At 43.0% G+C, this 22,616-nt stretch overlaps 1 protein-coding gene and 1 long non-coding RNA gene across 3 annotated transcripts in view; one reads left to right on the top strand and one right to left on the bottom strand.

Moving 5' to 3' along the window:
* The window catches only part of LOC142296611 (uncharacterized), a 119,027-nt gene that overhangs the window by 57,635 nt on the left and 38,776 nt on the right, over nucleotides 1–22,616 (bottom strand). The gene's annotated exons all lie outside the window — the stretch shown is intronic.
* Nucleotides 13,174–22,616, top strand: part of PRSS56 (serine protease 56) — a 184,936-nt gene continuing 175,493 nt past the window's right edge. For both annotated transcript variants that reach the window (XM_075340420.1, XM_075340421.1), the window contains exons 1-2: nucleotides 13,174–13,362; nucleotides 13,802–13,963. In XM_075340420.1, the coding sequence (XP_075196535.1) occupies nucleotides 13,251–13,362; nucleotides 13,802–13,963 (274 nt within the window). In that variant the 5' untranslated portion in view covers nucleotides 13,174–13,250. The remainder of the gene's footprint in view (nucleotides 13,363–13,801; nucleotides 13,964–22,616) is intronic.

The following is a 22,616-nucleotide window of genomic DNA, read 5'->3' on the forward strand; positions in this document are numbered from 1 at the left end:
TTGAGGGGTTGAATAATAAATTACCCTCTGAATAAACTTTTCACAATTTAAAAAAAAAATAAAAAAAGAACTAACATTCTTTTTTGCTGCAGTGCATTTCACACTTCCAGGCTGATCTACAGTCCAAATGTCACAATGCCAAGTTAATTCCGAATGTGTAAACCTGCAAAATCTGCAGGGGGTTGAATACTACTTGTAGGCACTGTATATGACTCGTAGCCTAGGCCAACACAGTTCAGTCGTAGGACAAATCACGCTTGCGGAGTGGGCACAGATGAAATACCACTGCAACCTTCTGGTGAGTTTCTAAATGGCTACTAGATGGTTAGTGCTGATGATGCCATCATCAGTATCACTATTTTGGTCATTTACAGTACATCCTGGAAGAAACTTTGAATAGTCTACAGGAGGAAGTGAAGAGTAAAGGCTACTTTACACACTGCGATATCATTCCCGATATCGCTAGTGTGGGTACCCGCCCCCATCTGTTGCGCGACACGGGCAAATCGCTGCCCGTGCTGCACAACAGCCGTCACACATACTTACCTGTCCGGCGACGTCGCTGTGACGGGCGAACCGCCTCCTTTCTAAGGGGGCGGTCTGTGCGGCGTAACAGCGACGTCACTGAAGCGTCACTGAACCGCCGCCCAATAGCAGCGGAGGGGCGGAGCTGAGCAGGACGTAACATCCCGCCCACCTCCTTCCTTCCTCATAGCGGCCGGGAGGCAGGTAAGAATAGCTTCCTCGTTCCTGCGGCGTCACACCCAGCGATGTGTGCTGCCGCAGGAACGAGGAACAACTTCGTTACTGCTGCAGTAACGATTTTTAAGAATGGACCCCCATGTCGCCGATTAGCGATTTTGCACGTTTTTGCAACGATGCAAAATCGCTTATCGGTGTCACACGCAACGGCATCGCTAATGCGGCCGATTGTGCGTCACAAATTCCGTGACCCCAACGACTCCGCATTAGCGATGTCGCAGCGTGTAAAGCCCGCTTAAGTAGTGGCATAAACATCTGCATATCAAATAGAATAATTATTATATGTGTATATATATATATGAAATGGTGGTACTTCATCTGTGCCCACTCCGCAAGCGTGATTTGTCCTACGACTGAACTGTGTTGGCCTAGGCTACAAGTCATGACATACTGCAACAGGGCTTGTCGCCGCAGCCAGTCGTTGCAACATGTGCAGAGTGGAATTCCGCCATGTCGGCACATCGCATATCAACCTATTAAACGGAAGGCCGAAAAGACCTCTTTAGCTATGCAAGTCGATTATCCGCGAGGTGCAAACGGTGGAAGTGAGCACACAGCGACCTGGCCTGTTGCAGTAACCCATCAAGGCTGGGATAATGGCATAGAAATTGCTGGACAAACAGGTTTAGGATGTGATCCATGCAAGGCACTTGTGTGAGGTTGTCCCAGCGTAGGGCTGCCAACAGGTTTGCACCAGTATCACACAAGGTCTTCCCTGTCTCCAGGTTCAGTGGAGACAGCCATTGGTCAAACTTGGCCTGGATTCACAACTTTTCAGATGTGTGACTGCGTTCTCCAATGCATTTTATTCTCCAATGCTTTAAAGTCACCCAATTTCCAGTCAGTGAGATGTAATGCTCCTGGCCATGCTTCTTCATCCAGGTGTCAGTGGTAAAATGCACCCTGTCAAACAGAATTTTTCAAGGAATAGGTGATGTTGTCTGCGAAATGCTGGTGTGGTGTGGGCACAACTATTAGAAATGTAATGGCGACTGGACAACTAGTACTGGGGGACTGCCATGGCCATCAAGTTTTGTAAACCGACTGTATCCATTAGGCAGAAGAGCAGCATTTCTATGGCCAACAGTTTAGATCCAGTGAAGTTCAAGCACTTAACTTTGGCACATGTAAGAGGTAATAATCTTTTCTGTGATTACAACTGCGAGACTAAGGGCTGGCTGCTGTGCTGAGAGAGGATGGAGTAGGGTGTACACAACAAATTGGTGGACTCGGAGGGAGGTGTAGGTAGAGAGGTTATTCTGGATTGAGAAAGATGTGGTGTGCTCGGTGTCTAAGATCAGTCAAAAACACCAGGCAGGTCCACTTCCGTAACAGCTGACACGCTCTCATTCACCCTGACTCTAGCGGGTAAACAAGTGAAGGTTCTGTGGCCGGAGACCTGTCTGAGAACACTTTCGACAGTGACTGAGGAGGAAGAAGCAGCAGACATGGTTGATGGGGCGACCAATGGGTGCTGAGACCTGCTAGGCTACATTTTAGCGCAGTAAGCTTGACAGAGTAACGCCTTTTGGTAGAGCATGTGCCAGTTCATGCATGTAGTAGTCAAATAATTTGAATTTTTGCCTCTAATGAGTTATTGTTTACAAAGTTGGCAGATAAATAAAGTTGGGTGATTCTCAAAAAAGTCCAAGCTAGGCATCCCACTCCTGCAAACAGCAGATCCATGATCACTGCTGGCCACAGCCAGAGTTTTAGCTGAGGATGCAGTATTTGTTGTCATCGCATCATTACGTGTTTGTGCAGAAATCCTCAACATTACCTTCTCCTCTTCCTCCTCCTCCTCTGATGAGCTACTCCGCTGCGTGCCTCTGGGTTCACACCAACTGGGATATCCAACCTCATTGTCATCCTCTGTTGTCCCACTCAAGACCATGACAGTCACCCACCTCCTCTTCCTGCCCTGACTCCACAGTAGAGTTCGCGTGTGCCTCAGTTATCTGAGTCTCATCATCATTACCCCAGGGCTTAACATCTGGTGATGAGGGTCTGGATTCTGATTGGATCCTACTTTGTCTGAACTGACCCTGAATCCAACTGACAGTATTTGGGCATCCGTATAAATTCTTTCCTCCTCTTTAATCTGGAAATCTTAGGAGCAGACATCTGATGCCCATGGAATAGAATGTGTGAAAAGCTCTGCAGACTCGCTCATGTGTGGTTTCCCACAGTCAGGTGGGCTGTTGGAGAGTTGTGATGCAGCAGGAAACCAGGGAAATTGGGGTGCCTCCTCTGAGGACTGTACTGTGTGACGTTGAAGTGGAGGAAAGAGGCCACTTTTGATGCAGCACTTGCCATCCACTCTAACATGCACTTTCTGGCCTTCATGTAAAAGTCATACAAGTGTGCAGCTGCCAACAAAATGGATTAGAGTAGCCCATCCAGTAACAGTAGTTGTCAGTTGTTTTTGGCTAGGACGAATCGGTGTTTGTTCAGTAAAGTTTTAAGGAACTTTAGCACCTAACCCACGTTCACCTTGAACACCATGCTTATTCCACCTTCCACCATGACCTTGGGATTTCCCACTCATGTTTGATGTACCCTTTCACTCAATCACCTGTTTCAGAACCCTAGTCCCACATCTTTCAGTCACCTGTCACTAAATTAACAATCACTATTTAGATGATTAAATGAAAAATTTGACCTACAGCACTGCTTTTGCAATATTTAGATAATGAAATAGCAATTTTTAGCTCGACAGCAGAATGACCACCATTTAGATGAGGAAATAGTAACTTTTAGCTGGAGCACTAATATTCTACTGTTTAGATAATGAAATTGCAACTTTGAGTTCCACTACAGAATGACCACTATTTAGATAATAAAATAGCAATTTTTAGCTTCACAACAGATTGGCCACTATTTAAATAATGAAATAGCAATTTTGAGCTCGACCACAGAATGGACACTATTTAGATAATGAAATACCAATTTTCAGCTCCAGCACTGATTTACTACTTTACTATTTAGATAAGGAATTATTAGATCTATAAAGATATGGAGCCATATAAATCACCCAAAGAGTAGGATAAAATCTGTGCAAACTTTATTAAACATTAATGTAAACAGACCAATTCAATATAATACAATGAAAAGTGCATATTGCAGGACTCAAAGATAGCTCGGGTGCCTAGAAGTAAATACCAAAATACGTAGGGGGAGAATTATATTTCCACTGGGGTGTGTACATAGAGAGTATTTAGCCTAAAATACTGACATTAACCAAGCTAGCATCAAGCCATGTTTACAAAAGAATCATCTAGTACACTCACCCATGATAATCCTAGTTGGTATGTGGCACCATTAAACCCTTAAGTGCGTTTCGCATTGGCTTCCTCAGGGCGTCTTCTAGTCCCCAGTTGTTATCAATGGTTACTGGGGAATTCTCTAAAGGTTTTCAGATGCAATTTATATTTAGATAATGAAGTAGCAATTTTGAGTTCCACCACAGAATGGCCACTAATGAGATGAGGAAATAGCATTTTTTAGTAGAGCACAGAATGAGCACTATTTAGATGAGGATATAGCAAGTTTGAGCTGAAGCACACAATTAGCGATTACTAGATGATGAAATGCTGATTTGTGGTGCACAACATTCCTTACACTGCACTTCCCTATTCTACACTATCGCCCTAAGTCCTAACTATCTCAACTATCTATGATTAAACCCCATAGCTAAGCAAATTGTCCAGCAGCAGCACAATCCATAAGCTTTAGCAATCCGAAAATGGCGCCGACGCAGCATGTCAGCTTTTTATATGCAGAGGGTCATGTGACTTAGGCAGCCAATGACAAGCCCTTGTGTCTGAACGTTGTGGATGGTTTCTGTGTCCTGATTGGCTGCCGGAACATACATACAGAAAGTTAAGAAGAAAAAAAACTGTCTGCCGCTCCTCTGACCTTGCTCCCCCCCCGCTCATCATACAGCACCACTATCAAAGCCAAAGTAATAGTATGGTATTAGAAATGCTGCAAACAGTTACCAAACTAAAACAAACACATTATCAACTTTCGAGAAAAGTGCATGGAAATCCGAGCCAGAGTTGAGCTGGCCAAGGCTCATACCGAATTTGTAATTGGCGAATCTTTTCTGAACAAGTTTACTTATCTCTACCCTCTGCTCTCGCTGTGTTGTCCAAGCCCTTTGCTTGTTCAAATTTAAACTGGGTTTTTAAATACTGAGTCATTTTTTGTCTTATTGTACTTATCTTTCAGTACCAGTGTATGTGTACATTTTCTCACGGCACAGATTTACTAATCTTATCTAAAAGTAGGAAGCATAAATTTAGACTACACAGACACAGATCACACAGAAAATGATTTAAATGGATCATTCTGGCTCATGGTAGCTCATTACTTTTGTGTATCCTTTTACACTTTTCTCTAACTATAATCCACCAACTATTTTGTGCAGTGTAGGTCAATATTTTGTGACAAAATTTTACTAGTTTTCATTTGTCACAAAACACTGCAACCAGATGTAATCTGGCATCCAATAGGGAAATAATGTAGCTAAATACAAAAAGTACTTTTTCTTTGTTTTTATTTCACACGTTTGTGCAGGGTCTAGGTCAGGGATCTCATACACGTGGCTCAAGGGCCAGCTGTGCCCCTAAAGATGTCATCTGCAGGCCAAAGGGCATCAGAGCTTCTTTGAGATCCTCAAGACAGCAGAGGACAATTTTAGCCAAATGAGGAGCTTCCCCGCACTTCTTAATGACATCACGCCGGAGCACAGTGTGTTGGACCAGAGGAGTCTCTTTCCCATGATGCTGGATTGCTGGTGGCAGGAAAATATAGAGAGAAGGATTTTTTTTAACACTTTCTTGATGTCTGCCACATATGCATGGCGCAGTGAGAGGGGAATTTCCGCATGGTATAATGATGGCACTGGATCGCACGCAGAGACTCTATGTGTACCAGTTTTGTCATGGATTTTCCCATTGAAACAATGCATGACAAAAAGGCATTTTGTGTTTACGTGTGTTATCTTTGTCTAATATTTAAATTTGTTTGGTGATCTGAAACATAGGTTTACAAACATGCAAAATAAGAAATCAGATAGGAAGCAAGCATTCTTTCACACCACTGTATATGTGTGTGTGTGTGTGTGTGTGTGTGTATGTATATATGTAAAGCATGTGTGTCGCCCTGGACAAGCCAGGGGCCACAGAGAACAACACCAACACACCCCACACTCCCTGCAGGCACATCAAGGTCAGACACAAAACCCTTGTTGCCTTCCTCCAGGGGCTGATGTTCACACCAGGGGGTGGAGCCAGGCGGTTGGTCTCCGCCCACCAAGGAGTTCACAGTCCTGGAGGAGGGAAAACAGGCAGTCTAGTTTGGAGGAGGAAGTGGAAGGAGGTGAAGTAGAGAGATAGAGTTTGGAGAGGAAAGAGAGCAGTTGGAGTGGTAAAAGTGGAAAGAGAAAAGTGACAGCAAGACAGCCTGAAGTTGGTCCGGGTGTGTGGCCCGGACAGATCAGCAAGGTTGGCAGACGGTGGTGACCGTCTGCAGGAGTGGCCGATTGGAGTCTACCGTAAGGACCGTGGACGGGTGATGGCCCGGTGGTACCGGACCGGTACAAAAAGAGAAGCCAGCACCAGTGGCAGGGGCCTTTCGGACCCCGGCAAGGCTAGGAGTTGCCGTGAAGTTGCCGAATCCGTTAGTGAAGGGGACCTCCGGGTTTCCAAACAGTCAAGTCCCGACAGAAGGCAACCGTCCAACCGTGAAGGGGAGACACCGCCAAGGGCAACCGTTTCCCAGGGCCAGCGCCTGCAGGCAAAAGGGGCTCCTCCGGCCCACATCCAAGTCGGGGAGCGGGTTACCGGTGGGAACCCATCGGAATCAACATAGAACATAGGTGCAGGGAGAGACAGTCACCGCTAACCTGCAGGGAACAACAACACCGCAGCCGTCCGAGGGACCCGTCCATCCAGCCGCTTGTTTTACCGTGAACTGTGTCATCATCATTGGGCTGAGTGAGTACCTCCGTGCCGTGCGGCACAGCGCTGCCCCCGCGACCCTGCACCTCATCAGGCCCCGCAACCCGCCTGTCATCCATTCCTACCCCATCAACAGGCCCCGGGACAACCAACCCCCTACCCACGGAGGGGAGGATTAACAACCAAAGCTGCTCCCTGTCACCGCTCCCGGGATCCCCGTCCAGAGCAGCGGTGGTGTCACCATTATCACCTCAACCGTGGGTGGTGTCACGGACAATATCCCCAAAACCAAACCACCCCTTTTCACTCACGGGCGAGGAGCGGCGCTCGAGTTCCCGGGATCCGGCCCATCGCTCGAGCCACCGAGCAGCAGCAGCCGCAGAGCAGCGGCAGCCGGACCCGAGCAGTGGGAGAGCGCAGCGTCCCCTCCTCCGCCCGCGACACATGGGCTGTCCACAGCTCTCAAGACTCAATGGCTTCATATATTTCTATGAGGCTGTCACTCTGAATTCGGAAAACCGGCAACTGGTCCATACATTGTGGTCCAATATCGGACTGATATCCACTGACATCTGAGTGAGCTCTTGGGGTGCGTTTACTCATACCAATTAGGTGAAAGGTTTCTTTTTATTTTTTTAATTTAACATCCAAAAAAATGTGTCAAATGTTTAGTGCAGGATACAAAATGCTGTAATGTCAAAGACAAATGCATAAATTGCAGGTGCTAGAAACTTAAACATTCAACTATGGAATATATCACCCAGATAATACTGTACATTAGGAAGGCCAGTACCACAAATGAAACCTCATTGGAGAACACATCTCCTGTCCTAATGTAGTCTATCATGAAACTTAAATAACACTTCTTTGTCATAGTCCTGTTATTAACCCTTTATCCCAAAATGATTTACATATACATCAACGTGGGGATCACTGTGTGTGAAGGTCTCAGCAGCTGACTTCCCTATACGTTTGGTAGATCCTGGCTATGTTGCATAGCCATCATGTCTTTAACATAGGCGGCTGGAGGTGAGCGCCAATTGCTTTTGATAACCATTTAGATGCTGCTATTAATCTCTGACCGTGGCATTTATATGGTGCATATACAGTTGAAACCAGAAGTTTACATACACTGTCTAAAAAAAACTCATATGCATTTTTTTTCCGCTATCTGACATTAAATCAGAATAAACCTTTCCCGTTTCAGGTCAATTAGATTTACCAAAATTAATTATATTTACTTAATGCCAGAATAATGAGAGATAATGTTTTAAGGCATTTTTATTACTGTCTGCAAAGTCAAAAGTTTACATACACTGAGAGTATTATGTCTTTTAAACTATATGGGTCAACCTATATGATGATATCAGGTCTTTGGAAGTTTCCGATGGGTTTATTGGTAACATCTGAGTTAGAGAAACATCTGTGGATGTATTTTATTGCACACTTGAAACACACTGCTTGTTTGTGTAGCATCATGGGAAAGTCAAAAGAAATCAGCCCTGATCTCAAAAAGAATTGTGGACTTGGACAAGTCTGGTTCATTCTTTGGTGTTTCCAGATACCTGAAGGTGCCTCATTAATCTGTACAAACAATTATATGCAAGTATAAACAAGATGGGAATGTCCAGCCGCTCAGGAAGGAGACCTGTTGAATGTACCAGAGATGTACGTGCTTTGGTCAGACTTGTGCTTATCAAACCAAGAACTAAAGCAAATGAGTACTGTATCAACATGGGCTGAAAGGCCACTCTGCAGGAAGAAGCCATTACTCAAAAAAAAAAAAATCATAAAAAGCCAATTTAATGTTTGCAAATGCACACAGGAACAGCAACCTTAATTTTTGGACATGATTTGTGATCTGACTAAACTAAAATTGAACTGTTTGGTCATAATGACCATCGTTATGTTTGGAGGAGAAGCTTTGAAGCCTAAGAACACTGTCATGGACCAGACGAGGGAGTCACTCGGATGTCCCTCCGCTTGGTCACGACCCTGTCAATCTGTGACGAAACCGCACCTCGCAGTCCTACCCTAATGTCTCTAATACGTTGGAGTCACACAATATGAGCTAGTCACTTCTGCCAACATGCGGGGTATATAAGGTTTGCTTGGCACAATGCAGTACTTATACCCCCTGTACCTGCGGGCACAGGGAGACATGGAAATGGGAACCAAGTAGGCCGTGCAACCTCCGGCATGGCACCCATCACAACCCCGACAGGCCGACAGGAACTTTCCACTAGCCCCAGTGGAACAAAATTCTGCCAGTCCCGTACAGGGTAGTAGACTGCCACTGGTTCCTCATTAGATATAGGCCTGGTCTGTTAACAGGACTACATCAGGCCAGAAACCAGCCCAGGTAGCATGTAAAACTTAGCCAAACTCACAGACATGGAATTCGGGATTCGAGATAAAAGAATAGCCCAAGATTACATTATATATTTAATCACCTTAAGGGCACGCTTGATAATATCCCATAAACAAGATGGGATTTACAGAATATATATGTCAGACGTACAGTTACAGATAAAACGTGGTTGCAAACAGATATACAGATGGATCAGTTATCTTGTTCCTTTGTGATTAAGCCTGGTGCTGGCTTACACAAGGGGGGGTGCTGTGGAGCCATAAATTTTCCTGGGACTTCTCACATGTCTATCATATGTGGCCACCCAGAGAAGAACACCCACAAGATGTCCGCTCTGAGGTTATGAATCCAGGCACATTCCATGTCCCCTCCCACCTGTGACCTAAGACTGGGCTGGCCTTTTACTTATCCAGGTGAATATAGATTTTCAGTTTTTCTCATATCTCCACCCCTGAACGTCTCACATGGACGATATGACAATTATATATCTTATTATTTGATCTATCCATAGACTGGAAACTCAGGGTGCCTATGGTCTTCCTACACCTAGTTATTATGGCTACATATGTCTAGCGGTAATATGTGTGACATACATTGTGCTGTTAGGTATTTGGAAATATGCCTGCCTAATTTGTGGGAGCGACACACTCCCCAATATTGAAACTCTTTCAATAGCTCCATCCAGTCTGATAGAGCCTGGATCAACTTCTTTGATGCTCCATCATAAACTTATAATTCTCTGCCTCCATCCTGAGTTGGACAATTCACTTAGCAGGATGGCTTGCTTTAGCTATAGATTCTTCTGTAATCTTAATTGGATCTTGTCACCTCCAGCATTTGGCCCTGGGGTAGAGTGGGATGATTTCTTCTGGCTGCGCTGCAGAGGGTTGGGTGGATGTACAGTGACAGCTGGCTGACCTTTGTCCTAATTCTCATAATATCTCTCAGAATATTCCTCACAAACACCAACTCAATTGTGTACTAAATCTGATCTTTTTGGCTCACTGGACTTTGACTTTGATCCCCTTACACCTGTAGATGGTTGGCATTGGCTTCTTGGGCTCACTTCTTATCTGGACTGCCATCTCCTGTAGATGACTACAGCCTGCTCTCATTGTTTCTTACCTATTGCACCATTATATTTTGCTGGTTTTCTCATTGGCGGATACAGACAGAAAAGGCCCCTCCTGCAAGAACTATATGTGGGCCCTTTGCAGCCCTAGAATTCATAAAAATGCACAATTACACCTGCTTTAGAGGTGGAAATGGATCCCTGTGAAGAAGTAGAAAGTGTTTTTTTTTATGTTTGCTCCTGGTGTTGGTACATGACTTTTCCTAGTCTGACACCTTCTATGTGAATGTGTGTAGATGTTTTTACTTCCTACTTTTCTTATTGGGCTGGCCACCTAATACACTTTTCTCTTCTTGCTGTGTACTGCCAGCTAGGAACAATGTCCAAATACCAAGGAAATTATGCATATCTCATTTGTTTCTATGTTGCAAATTCACTTACCTGCATTGTCCAGTTGCAGCAAGGTGTGTCTGTCCTGACCTTGTAAAAGACAGGCCAGGAGTTCTCTGGTGTTATATAGGGACTGCTGCAAAGAGTTGTGGGAGTTTTCCATGTGTATAAAAGGTTGCAGTTAACAGCAAACTGGTTGGATAATGGTAGAACCCTGTTTTCTGTTTATGGTGTGTGGAGCTGCAGCAGCCTATGTACCAGACTAATGTGATACCGCATATGGATTTTTTTTTTTTGCCTGATGTTATTTTTATTTTGCTGGAATCCAGATTTTCTTTTTAAATAAACTCCTTTGGGAAAAATATTTGCATCTAACGGACTCTTAAAAGCCATGCTTCACAATCCCATGTGCGACCAAACAGATTGCACCAATGTTATGTACATCCCTGTGTTTGGAAGTGTTTTAGTCCTAGGCATGATGAATACCTGGTAATATACAGTTCTATAGGAAAAAGGGGTGGTATAAGAAAGTCTGAATAGCCATAAGTCCCCAACCTCCTGGAGAACATTGCGTAGGTTCATGGTTTTTAAGCTGCTTATTAACAGATATTATTTGATATTTGAGCAGCCAAAAGATACATTTGCCTTATATTTATCTCATGAGTTACATATCCCCTTTCAGACATTGCCAGAGAGTATTTCCCCTATTATCCAGCCTGTCAATGTTCCTGTCCTTACGTGTTATCATCCCTCCATCTTTAGCTCCATCTGTTTTTATTTTCCTTTCAGAATCTGTGGTTTGAGGACCAAAGAGAACTGAACCGACATCATTTCACTGGAAAGGATGAAAGCGTGAAAATGATCAAGAGAAGCGGCTCTCTTCTGATCATCAGGGCACAGCTTTGATAGAGCCGCCCGCTCTGCTCCCGACTACAATGCTCCCATTCAGGCAACCCTGGCACTCATGACCCCCTTCCCGAATTTCCTTCTGTCTCTTCCTCTTTCCTTTCACATGCTCAGCTAGATGCGGCCAGGTCCTCTCTAGGAGCATCCTATTTGTTCTTTCTGATGTCACATAATTAATCTCTATTTTTCGAATAATTAATGTTTGCTTCAAAGAGCAAAATTGTATCCTGAAATGTATAAATTACTGTTATTACTAGGAGATATTTTTAAGTGATATGGTATATTTATCAGTAACATTTCCAAATATTCTGAATTTCAGAATAAAGGCAACTCTAAGGGGCACTTTGCACACTACGACATCGCAAGCCGATGCTGCGATGCTGTGCGCGATAGTCCCCGCCCTCGTCGCAGCTGCGATATCATGGTGATAGCTGCCGTACCGAACATTATCGCTACGGCAGCTTCACATGCACTCACCTGCCCTGCGACGTCGCTCTGGTCGGCGAACCGCCTCCTTATTAAGGGGGTGGGTCGTGCGGCGTCATAGCGACATCACACGGCAGGCGGCCAATAGAAGCGGAGAGGCGGAGATGAGCGGGACGTAAACATCCTGCCCACCTCCTTCCTTCCGCATAGCCGGCATGAGCCGCAGGACGTAGGTAGGAGATGTTCCTTGCTCCTGCGGCTTCACACACAGCGATGTGTGCTGTCGCAGGAATGAGGAACAACATCGTAACATCAGTATTTCCCAATTCATGGAAATGCAGGACCCTACACCGATGATACAATAATGATGCTTTTGCGCTCGTTAATCGTATCAAAAAGGATTTACACACTACGATATCGACTGCGACGCCGGATGTGCGTCACTTTCCATTTGACCCCACCGACATCGCAGCTGCGATGTCATAGTATGGAAAGTGGCCCTAAGGATTAAGGACATATCTAATAACTGCATCACAGTAGGAGATCAAATATTAGTAGACCCATTGTTTGAGTAAGAATAATCAAATCTGATTAAATAAATTAAGAATATTTCAGTTCTATTAGTCATCTCTCCGAGAACTAATGTTACATTATGTATAAACTCAATTTTTATTCATGAATTGGACTGTAGCATATAGAGGATTACTTAGCGTCTTCCTGTCTTTCCCTCAAGGTAAAGGGCAGCATAGTCGATCAAGTTTACTTTAGGTAAAATGTGACATGGCTGAATGCAATTACAGTACAGTCTAACTAAATGTTCATAATAGAGGATGATGTAGTGAGGCTTAAGAACAACCCTGGTGCTAATGAACACAAACCCCTCTCTTCTCACCCCATCCACCCGGCATGCCCCCTCCCACCACCTCCTCCCATCCTGGCATCTGTGTCAAAGCATTAATGAATTGAGCAGTTTATCAAAACGCTTGGGAACTGTCCTTTCTGTCCCACAACCCCCTCCTGTGGTCCTGGACATATACAGCTCCACAAACCATGCTGTGTATTGTCTAACTGTCATCTTCAGAAGAGGCTGCAATAAGACAAAAGCGGAGAGGAGAGTGACAACACACAAACAGGACATTGCCTGCAGAGTAACTGAGAGGTAGCGAGAGCAGTATATAAGGGAGGGACAGAAGAGCATACAGCAGGACATATACAGTAGAGTGATGCCGAGGAACACTGCCAGATAGTGGACCGAAGACAGTCATCTGAATGAAGATTGCTCCATACACTGACCAAGATTAACAACGCGGAAAGAAATATTTAATTATTTATCTACATTATAATTGGGTTGTCCAAAATGCAGCTCCTATACTGGACACTGCTTTCTGTATCGTACCTGGTACCCCAGCTGATATACTGTGCTCCAGTGAGTAAGGAGCAGTACAGACTACCAGCCCGTGTCCTACAAGGTGAGTCCTGAGCAATAGGTGGAACACATAAAGGGGTGTAAGCTTAGCAGATTTCATGCATCTGTACTGAGGTCATAATTTCCTCGAAAGAGAATCTACCAATCACTAAGTGCCCATGGCCATTACTGAAGGCCAATGAGGATGTACCACTTGAATGCCATGTCACTGGCCAGAAAGAGTTGCTTTGTATGATTAATTCTCCGTGATGGGACATTGACTCAGTGCTGTTTCCTAATATGAATGACTCTTGTCTTATTATTCTGACAACGGTTTGGTACATCTGTCAGCCCATCAGAGGGCTGTCATAGTTTCGTGTCACCATGGAAATGTTTTATACTACACTGACTTCAGCATAATTATCTAAATTTCCTACTTTCTGGTATGATGACTTGCTCTTTACACGTTTTATTATGTTCATATGTTTATGTATTCTTGACAGCTTTGTCTAACAGGGGGACATTAATCCTAGAAGCTGCACTTAAAACAGCATTACAGGCTTTGGAAAGTGCCGTAAAGGAGCAGAGTCTTCGTCAACATGAGTGTGCAAGATGCACCATCTGCCTCTTCCCAGAATGTAAAAGCCTAACTACACTATGTCGAGGTCAGTAGCATTTACTGCATGTATGTAAGGTGAAGGAAAGCACAAAAGTTATAGGCTTCCATCCAAAACATATAATCGTTCATCTATTACATGTAGACATCCAGACATTGTCAGGGTCGTGGAACATTTGGGTCTCCTTAATGAGAGTCAGCATCCCCTCATAGCTTTGTTTAGAGAGAGATATCCAAGACATACACATTGTAACCCATCCAAAGGATAGGTCACCAGTATCAGATTGTTGGGGCTCCAACACTCAACACCGCCACCAATCAGCAGTTGCCACTTCTGAGAAATGAATGAAGTGGGACACAGCAACCCAGCACTACCATTTAGGGCACCATATCTCCCTTATCTCTGATCTCTGAAGGACGTCTCTTTCTTTTGAAGGAGTTCCTGGCTTGATTAGAATGATCTATTTTGCATGCTTGTGGGAATAATAAGTATAGATAGAGACTATATTTCAAGAATTGATTTAGTCTATTAGTCTGAAACAATTTAATTGTCATAACAGAGAAGAACCTTGATCTGTAAACTAAATTGTGGTCAAATTGGCCGAATTGTCTACACATCTATGCCTTGCTGAATGTTGAGCAAATGAATTAAAAGTGTGAGTGTGTTGGGGTTTTTTTTTACATCAGAGTGGCAGAGAACCTATCACTTGTGGCAATGTATGTGCACATACGTATATGACAGGAAAAGAAAAAATAGAAAGGGAGCGCAATGAGGAACAACTATGAAGCAATTGATGCTAAGGGTTAAAATCTGCTGCTCCGCAATGAGGACCTATGAGGCAATTGATTCATCTAAGGAAGACAACATACTAGTTGTCGAAACGCGTTGTGGCATATATAAGGGGCCACTAATAAAAGGTTTGGTTCATTTTCTTAAAAATCCTTTGGTCCCTTTTCCTTATTAGTGCTCCACCAGACCGACTTCTTTTGTTTCTCACAGACGCATATGAGCATTTTATGTTAGCATATATTTTCGGGGTAGATTCATTTTTTAGTGAGTTTTGACTATTTGGTGCATTATGGTGAAAATTGTCTCATTTAGTTTAAGAACCATTTACGATGTGTTTTTAATACTGCTCTTCACTAGGGAAGAGCGAACCCAATCTGTAAAGTTTGGGGTTAATACTGGACACTAGGTCCGGTGCTCAAATCCGAACACGGACTGCTCATGGAACCATGGCTGAGTTCGAACTTCGGATGCTGTTCAGATGCTGAATAAAGTAGCGCAGCCAATCAACAAGCTTTTCAGCTGTGAGCACTTCCGCAGCCATCACAACCATGCCTAGTATTGGCATGGCTGTGATTGGCCAGCGCACCACGTGACCTGGCCTGTATAACTGCTGGATTACGGGTTGCGCCTCTATTGTGCTCTGACTAGCGTAGAGACAGGACACTGCTTGAGTAAGGGACAGTGTTCGGTTACTTCTCTTATTCCTCTGTCTACATAGAAAGAAAACAGGCTCTCTATTGCCACTCTGCACCAGACTCTGTGGGGGTACTCTGAAAAAAGTCTCTTTGGGGGTATTCTGCACCAGGCTCTGTGAAGGCACTCTGAAAACATTCTCTGTGGGGGCATGCTTGAAATTTTGGTTTCTATGTGGGAACTTTGTAAACAGGCTGTGTGGTGGCACACTTACAATCTTGGCTCTGTGAGGTAACTCTGCAAACAGGCTCTGTGGCAGGACTCTTAACATTTTGTCTGTGTGGGCTCACTCTACACCAGGCTCTGTAGAGGTACTCTGAAAAAGGGCTCTGTGGGTGTACTCTGAAAATAGTTTCTGTGGGGGCACTCTACACCAGGCACTCATAACATTTTGGCTCTGTGGGGAGACTCTGAAAACAGGTTCTGTGTTGGTACTCTGCACCTGGCTCTGTGGAGATACTCTGAAACAGCATCTGTGGGGAAACTCTGAAAACAGTGTCTATGGCGGCACTCTTAAAATTTGGGCTCTATGGAGAAACTGAAAACATTCTCTTTGGGGCACTCCTAAGAATAGTATCTACTTGGGAGCATTCTTAAAATGTTTATTTTTTTCATTTACTTCCTATTTAACCATGATTGCTATGGTGACAGAATAACCTTAAAGTAATTTCCCTATCCACATTTATTTGCAGGGCAATTTTGAGTTTGCTTCCTTTTGCAGCCTCCTAGCCCTTACTTCGACCATTTTACAGCACTAAAATTCGGGTCTCCATTGACTTTTATGGAGTTCAGGGTCAAGTTCGGGTACTTAATGCTTTACATGCTACGAGATCGCTACAGCGATCTCGTTGGGGTCACAGATTTTGTGACGCACATCCGGCCGCTGTAGCAATCTCGTTGTGTGTGACTCCTAGGAGCGATTTTGGATTGTTGCAAAAACGTCCAAAATCGCTCCTCGTTGACATGGGGGTCCTCTCCCAATTATCGCTGCTGTCGCTTGGGCGAAGTTGATCCTCTTCCCTGCGGCAGCACACATCGCTATGTGTGACGCCACAGGAACGCGGAACCTCTCCTTACCTGCCACACGCCAGCAATGAGGAAGGAAGAAGGTGGGCGGGATGTTCGTCCCGCTCATCTCCCCCCCTCCGCTTTGATTGGGCTGCTTAGTGACGTCGCTGTGACGCCGAGTGAACTGCTCCCTTAGAAAGGAGGCGGTTCGCCGGTCACAGCGACGTCGCCGAGCAGGTAAGTACAGGTGATGCTGCCGTAGCGATAATGTTCGCTACGGCAGCGATCTTCACATATTAGCATAACGATAGGGGGCCGGGTGCTATCACGCTCGCCATCGCTAGCATCGGCTAGCGATGTCGCAGCGTGTAAAGCCACCCTTAGTCGAACTTTTAAAACTACAGTTCAACTGAACCCGGAGAACCCGAACATCAACGGGTTTCTCTTCTGATTCCTACTCTTCGCTCAAAAAAGTGTTATGGTTTTACAAGGAGGAGCATGTTTTGGGTTTAAAAGTGACGATATGTAAGAAGAGCCAATGTGAGCTAAAATGTTTGTGCAAAAATTAGTCTAAATGGAAGTCAACCAAGAAGTAGTGTAAAGGTAGACAAAAGTGTTTAAAATACATACAATTTGTCATCCTTCATGAGCCACTGGGATGAATTATTCCCTTTTTCACACTGCAATAATTAATTATTGCACCAGATTAATAAATCGGCTCCATTATAGCAAATAGAAACCAATGATGCCTCTGTAACATTTTGCCCTTTTAGAAAAAAAAAACTTTTCTAATGCACTTCTTTAGCAAATTAAAGTACACCCTAAATTTCAAAAATGTCGTCCAGGAAGAAAAGATAAAAATAGTTTTGGCTTGGTTGTTTATAAATAGGGCATACAACCAGGAGAAGTTCTAAGTATACCCGCTGTTAGTTCCGTGATTTAATGTATCAGGACATAATAAACAAAACATCTGGTCCTTAAAAAGTTACAACCTCAGATGAACAACAACACATAATAAATTAAACTGTCATTACTTGGTAAACAAACACTAGAATAAAATTAAGCGGTGTCAGTGTGTGAAAAATTAAGTACACTCTCACTACTTCCTTAGGAAATAAGATTTTGATTAGCAGCTAGACATTAGTAAACAAATGCCCTTGACAAAATGTTCATTAGCAAGTATGACAACCTCTATAACAGCAGAAGTGTCAGTTTGCTGGTCTGACACATTGACCATGCTAAGTAAGAATGACATCAGCAATGATTTTGGAGAAACAATTGTTGATTCCCATCAATCTGGGATGGGTTATAAATAGAGATGAGCAAACCTGAACTTTGAAGTTCGGTGTTCGTACCAAACACGGACTTTACGAAAAAAAAAAATCAGTGTTCAAGTTCGGAGTGCGAGTGCTTCAAGTATGCAAACCACTTGAGCAAGCATCCTTCCATTTCAATATGATTGCTTGCACAGGCTCCTTGGGATGTTTAAAGTTTTGGAAATCTTTTTGTAACCAAATCCGGCTTTAAACTTCTCCACAACAGTATTACAGACCTCCCTGTGTTTCTTGGTCTTCATAATGCTCTCTGCGCTTTAAACAGAACACTGAGACTATCACAGAGCAAGTGCATTTATATGGAGACTTGATTACACACAGGTGGCTTATTTATCATCATCAGTCATTTAGGACAACATTGGATCACTCAGAGATCCTCAATGAACTTCTGGAGTGAGTTTGCTGCACTGACGAAAGGCAGAGGATCCCCAAATCCAGGTGTGAAAAACTTGTTGCATCATTCCCAAGAAGACTCATGGCTGTACTAGCCCAAAAGAGTGCTACTACTCAATACTAAGCAAAGGGTCTCAATATTTATGATCATGTGATATTTCAATTTTTCTTGTTAAATAAATTTGCAAAAATTTCTACATTTCTGCTTTTTTCTGTCAAGATGGGGTGCAGAGTGTATAGTAATGAGAAAAACTTTTTTGAATTTACCAAATAGCTGCAATGAAAAAAAGAGTGAAAAATTTAAAGGGGTCCGAATAGTTTCTGCTCCCACTGTGTAAATGTATATATATATATATATATATATATATATATATATATAAATAGATAGATATACACAGTACAGACCAAAAGTTTGGACACACCTTCTCATTCCAAGAGTTTTCTTTATTTTCACAACTCTGAAAATTGTAGATTCACATTGAAGGCATCAAACTATGAATTTAACCCATGTGGAATTAAGTACTTAACAAGAAGTTGTGAAACTGAAAATATGTCTTATATTCTAGGTTCTTCAAAGTAGCCACCTTTTGCTTTGATTACTGCTTTGCAGACTCTTGGTATTCTCTTGATGAGCTTCAGGGGGTAGTCACCGGAAATGGTTTTCACTTCACAGGTGTGCACTGTCAGGTTTAATAAATGGGATTTCTTGCCTTATAAATGGGGTTGGGACCATCAGTTGTGTTGTGCAGAAGTCTGGTGGATACACAGCTGATAGTCCTACTGAATAGACTGTTAGAATTTGTGTTATGCCAAGAAAAAAGCAGCTAAGTAAAGAAAAATGAGTGGCCATAATTACTTTAAGAAATGAAGGTCAGTCAGTCTGTGTCCCCAAGTGCAGTGGCAAACACCATCAAACGCTGCAAAGAAACTGGCTCACATGAGGACCGCCCTAGGAAAGGAAGACCAAGAGTCAACTCTGCTGCGGAGGATAAGTTTATCCGAGTCACCAGCATCAGCAAGTTAACAGCAGCTCAGATTAGAGACCAGGTCAATGCCACACAGAATTCTAGCAGCAGACATATCTCTAGAACAACTGTTAAGAGGAGACTTTGTGCAGCAGGCCTTCATGGTAAAATAGCTGCTAGGAAACCACTGCTAAGGACAAGCAACAAGCAGAAGAGACTTGTTTCGGCCAAAGAACACAAGGAATGGACATTATACCAGTGGAAATCTGTGCTTTGATCTGATGAGTCCAAATTTGAGATCTTTGGATCCAACCACCGTGTCTTTGTGCGACGCAGAAAAGGTGAACGGATGGACTCTACATGCCTGATTCCCAATATGAAGCATGGAGGAGGAGGTGTGATGGTGTGGGGGTGCTTTGCTGGTGACACTGTTGGTGATTTATTCAAAATTGAAGGCATACTGAACCAGCATGCCTACCACAGCATCTTGCAGCGGCATGCTATTCCATCCGGTTTGCATTTAGTTGGACCATCATTTATTTTTCAACAGTACAATGACCCAAAACACACCTCTAGGCTGTGTAAGGGCTATTTGACTAAGATGGAGAGTGATGGGGTGCTACGCCAGATGACTTGGCCTCCACAGTCACCAGACCTGAACCTAATCAAGATGGTTTTAGGTGAGCTGGTCCGCAGAGTGAAGGCAAAAGGGCCAACAAGTGCTAGGCATCTCTGGGAACTCCTTCAAGACTGTTGGAAGACCATTTCCGGTGACTACTACTTGAAGCTCATCAAGTGTGCAATGCAGTAATCAAAGCAAAAGGTAGCTACTTTGAATACCCTAGAATATAAGACATATTTTCAGTTGTTTCACACTTTTTTGTTAAATTTGTCATTCCACATTTGTTAATTTATAGTTTTGATGCCTTCAATGTGAATCTACAATTTTCAGAGTCATGAAAATAAAGAAAACTCTTTGAATGAGAAGGTGTGACCAAACGTTTGGTCTGTACTGTGTGTATATTTATATATATATATATATATATATATATATATATATACACACTACAGTTCAAAAGTTTGGGGTCCCCCAGACAATTTTGTCTTTTCCATGAAAAATCATACTTTTATTTATCAAATGAGTTGCATAATGAATAGAAAATATAGTCCAGACATTGACTAGGTTAGCAATAGTGATATTTCCTTGAAATAACAATTTTCTCCTTCAAACTTTGCTTTTGTCAAAGAATGCTCCCTTTGCAGCAATTCCAGCTTTGCAGACCTTTGGCATTCTAGCTATTAATTTGATAAGGTAATCTGGAGATATTTCACCCCATGCTTCCAGAAGTCCCTCCCACAAGTTGGATTGGCTTGATGGGCACTTTTTGCATACCATACGGTCAAGCTGCTCCTATAACAGCTCAATAGGGTTAAGATCTGGTGACTGGGCTGACCACTCCATTGCAGATAGAATACCAGCTGCCTGCATCTTCCCTAAATAGTTCATGCATAATTTGGAGGTGTGCTTTGGGTCATTGTCCTGTTGTAGGATGAAATTGGCTCCAATCAAGTGCTCTCCACAGGGTATGGCATGGCGTTGCAAAATGGAGTGATAGCCTTCCTTATTCAAAATCTCTTTTACCTTGCACAAAACTCCCACTTTACTAGCACCAAAGCAACCCCAGACCATCACATTACCTCCACCATGCTTTACAGATGGCATCAAGCACTCTTCCAGCATCTTTTCAGTTCTTCTGCGTCTCACAAATGTTCTTCTGTGTGATCCAAACACCTCAAACTTTGATTCGTCTGTCCATAACACTTTTTTCCAATCTTCCTCTGTCCAATGTCAGCGTTCTTTTGCCCATATTAATCTTTTCCTTTTGTTAGCCAGTCTCAGATATGGCTTTTTCTTTGCCACTCTGCCCTGAAGGACAGCATTTCGGAGTCGCCTCTTCACTGTAGACGTTGACACTGGCGTTTTATGGGTACTATTTAATGAAGCTGCCAGTTGAAGATCTGTGAGGAGTCAATTTCTCAAACTTGAGACTCTATGTACATGTCTTGTTGCTCAGTTGTGCAGCAGGGCCTCCCACTTTTCTTTCTACTCTGTTTAGAGTCTGTTTGTGCTCTCCTCTGAAGGGAGTTGTACACACCGTTGTAGGAAATCTTCAGTTTCTTGGCAATTTCTCGCATGGAATATCCTTTATTTCTAAGAACAAGAATAGACTGTCGAGTTTCACATGAAAGTTCCCTTTTTCTGGCCATTTTGAGAGTTTAATGGAACCAACAAATGTAATGCTCCAGATTCTCAACTAGCTCAAAGGAAGGTCAGTTTTATAGCTCCTCTAATTAGCAAAACTGTTTTCAGCTGTGCTAACATACTTGCACAAGGGTTTTCAAGGGATTTCTAAATATCCATTAGCCTTCTAACACAGTTAGCAAACACAATGTACTATTAGACACTGGAGTGGTGATTGTTGGAAATGGGCCTCTATACACCTATGTAGATATTGCATTAAAAACCAGACGTTTGAAGCTAGAATAGTCACTTACCACGTTAACAATGTATAGAGTGTATTTCTGCTTAATTTAATGTTAGCTTCATTGAAAAAAAAATGTGCTTTCATTTCAAATATAAGGAAATATCTAAGTGATCCTAAACTTTTGAACTGTAGTGTATATACATACATACATACATACAGTACATATGGATAATTTTTGCATAAAGATATATACAAACATAATATGGCACCAACACAGGTTTATGCTTCATTCTGCAACTTTGAATGACAGTGTATTCAGATACAGGGCTGAAGCTTTGACCCATGCAGAGGAAAGCCTGACCACAGCTCTGTGTTCAGTAAAGGCATATGAAATAACTGATACAAGATTGCTGATTTGTTTATTTACAACTCAGTTTGTTCCTCCAAGTTTCTATTGCTCTGATTGGTAAAAACCCCTCAATCTGTTGCTTTCAAAAAAATTAAAACCTGACTCATAAAAGTACAATTGGACCCATCAAGAACTGTTAAATCTGTCATAAATCCAATGTTAAGAGAGCTTAACGTGAACCTGACATGTGAAAGAACGCTATTAACCTGCAGCTATGGAGTTAATCTGCAGGTTAATAGCGTTCTGAAGCTGCTCATTGCCCACACTTAGAATCCTGCTACAAAGCGGAAATTAATTTTATTGCTCCCGCCACTGTTTGGCTTCCAGTCATAGAGTTGGCGCTGACACGGATTTAGTCATCACACTGACTGATAGCCGGCTCAGCATTAAGTAATGTAATAATTATATTAAAAAATATTTTATAACAGTGTTTTTCACATGACAAATTACCTTTAACAGAAGCAAAAACCAAAAAGACTGGAAGATTAAAGAAGCACTCCCAAGAAAGTTTTTATGTATTGTAGGTGTATTAATATTCTCACTGATTGCTGAGTTTCCCAGTTTCCAGCACTGTTCCAGTATTCTTCTACGTCAAGTGATTTCCATTCCAACTTGCCTGGTTAC

Source organism: Anomaloglossus baeobatrachus, chromosome 3, assembly GCF_048569485.1.
Source record: "Anomaloglossus baeobatrachus isolate aAnoBae1 chromosome 3, aAnoBae1.hap1, whole genome shotgun sequence".
NCBI lineage: Eukaryota > Metazoa > Chordata > Amphibia > Anura > Aromobatidae > Anomaloglossus > Anomaloglossus baeobatrachus.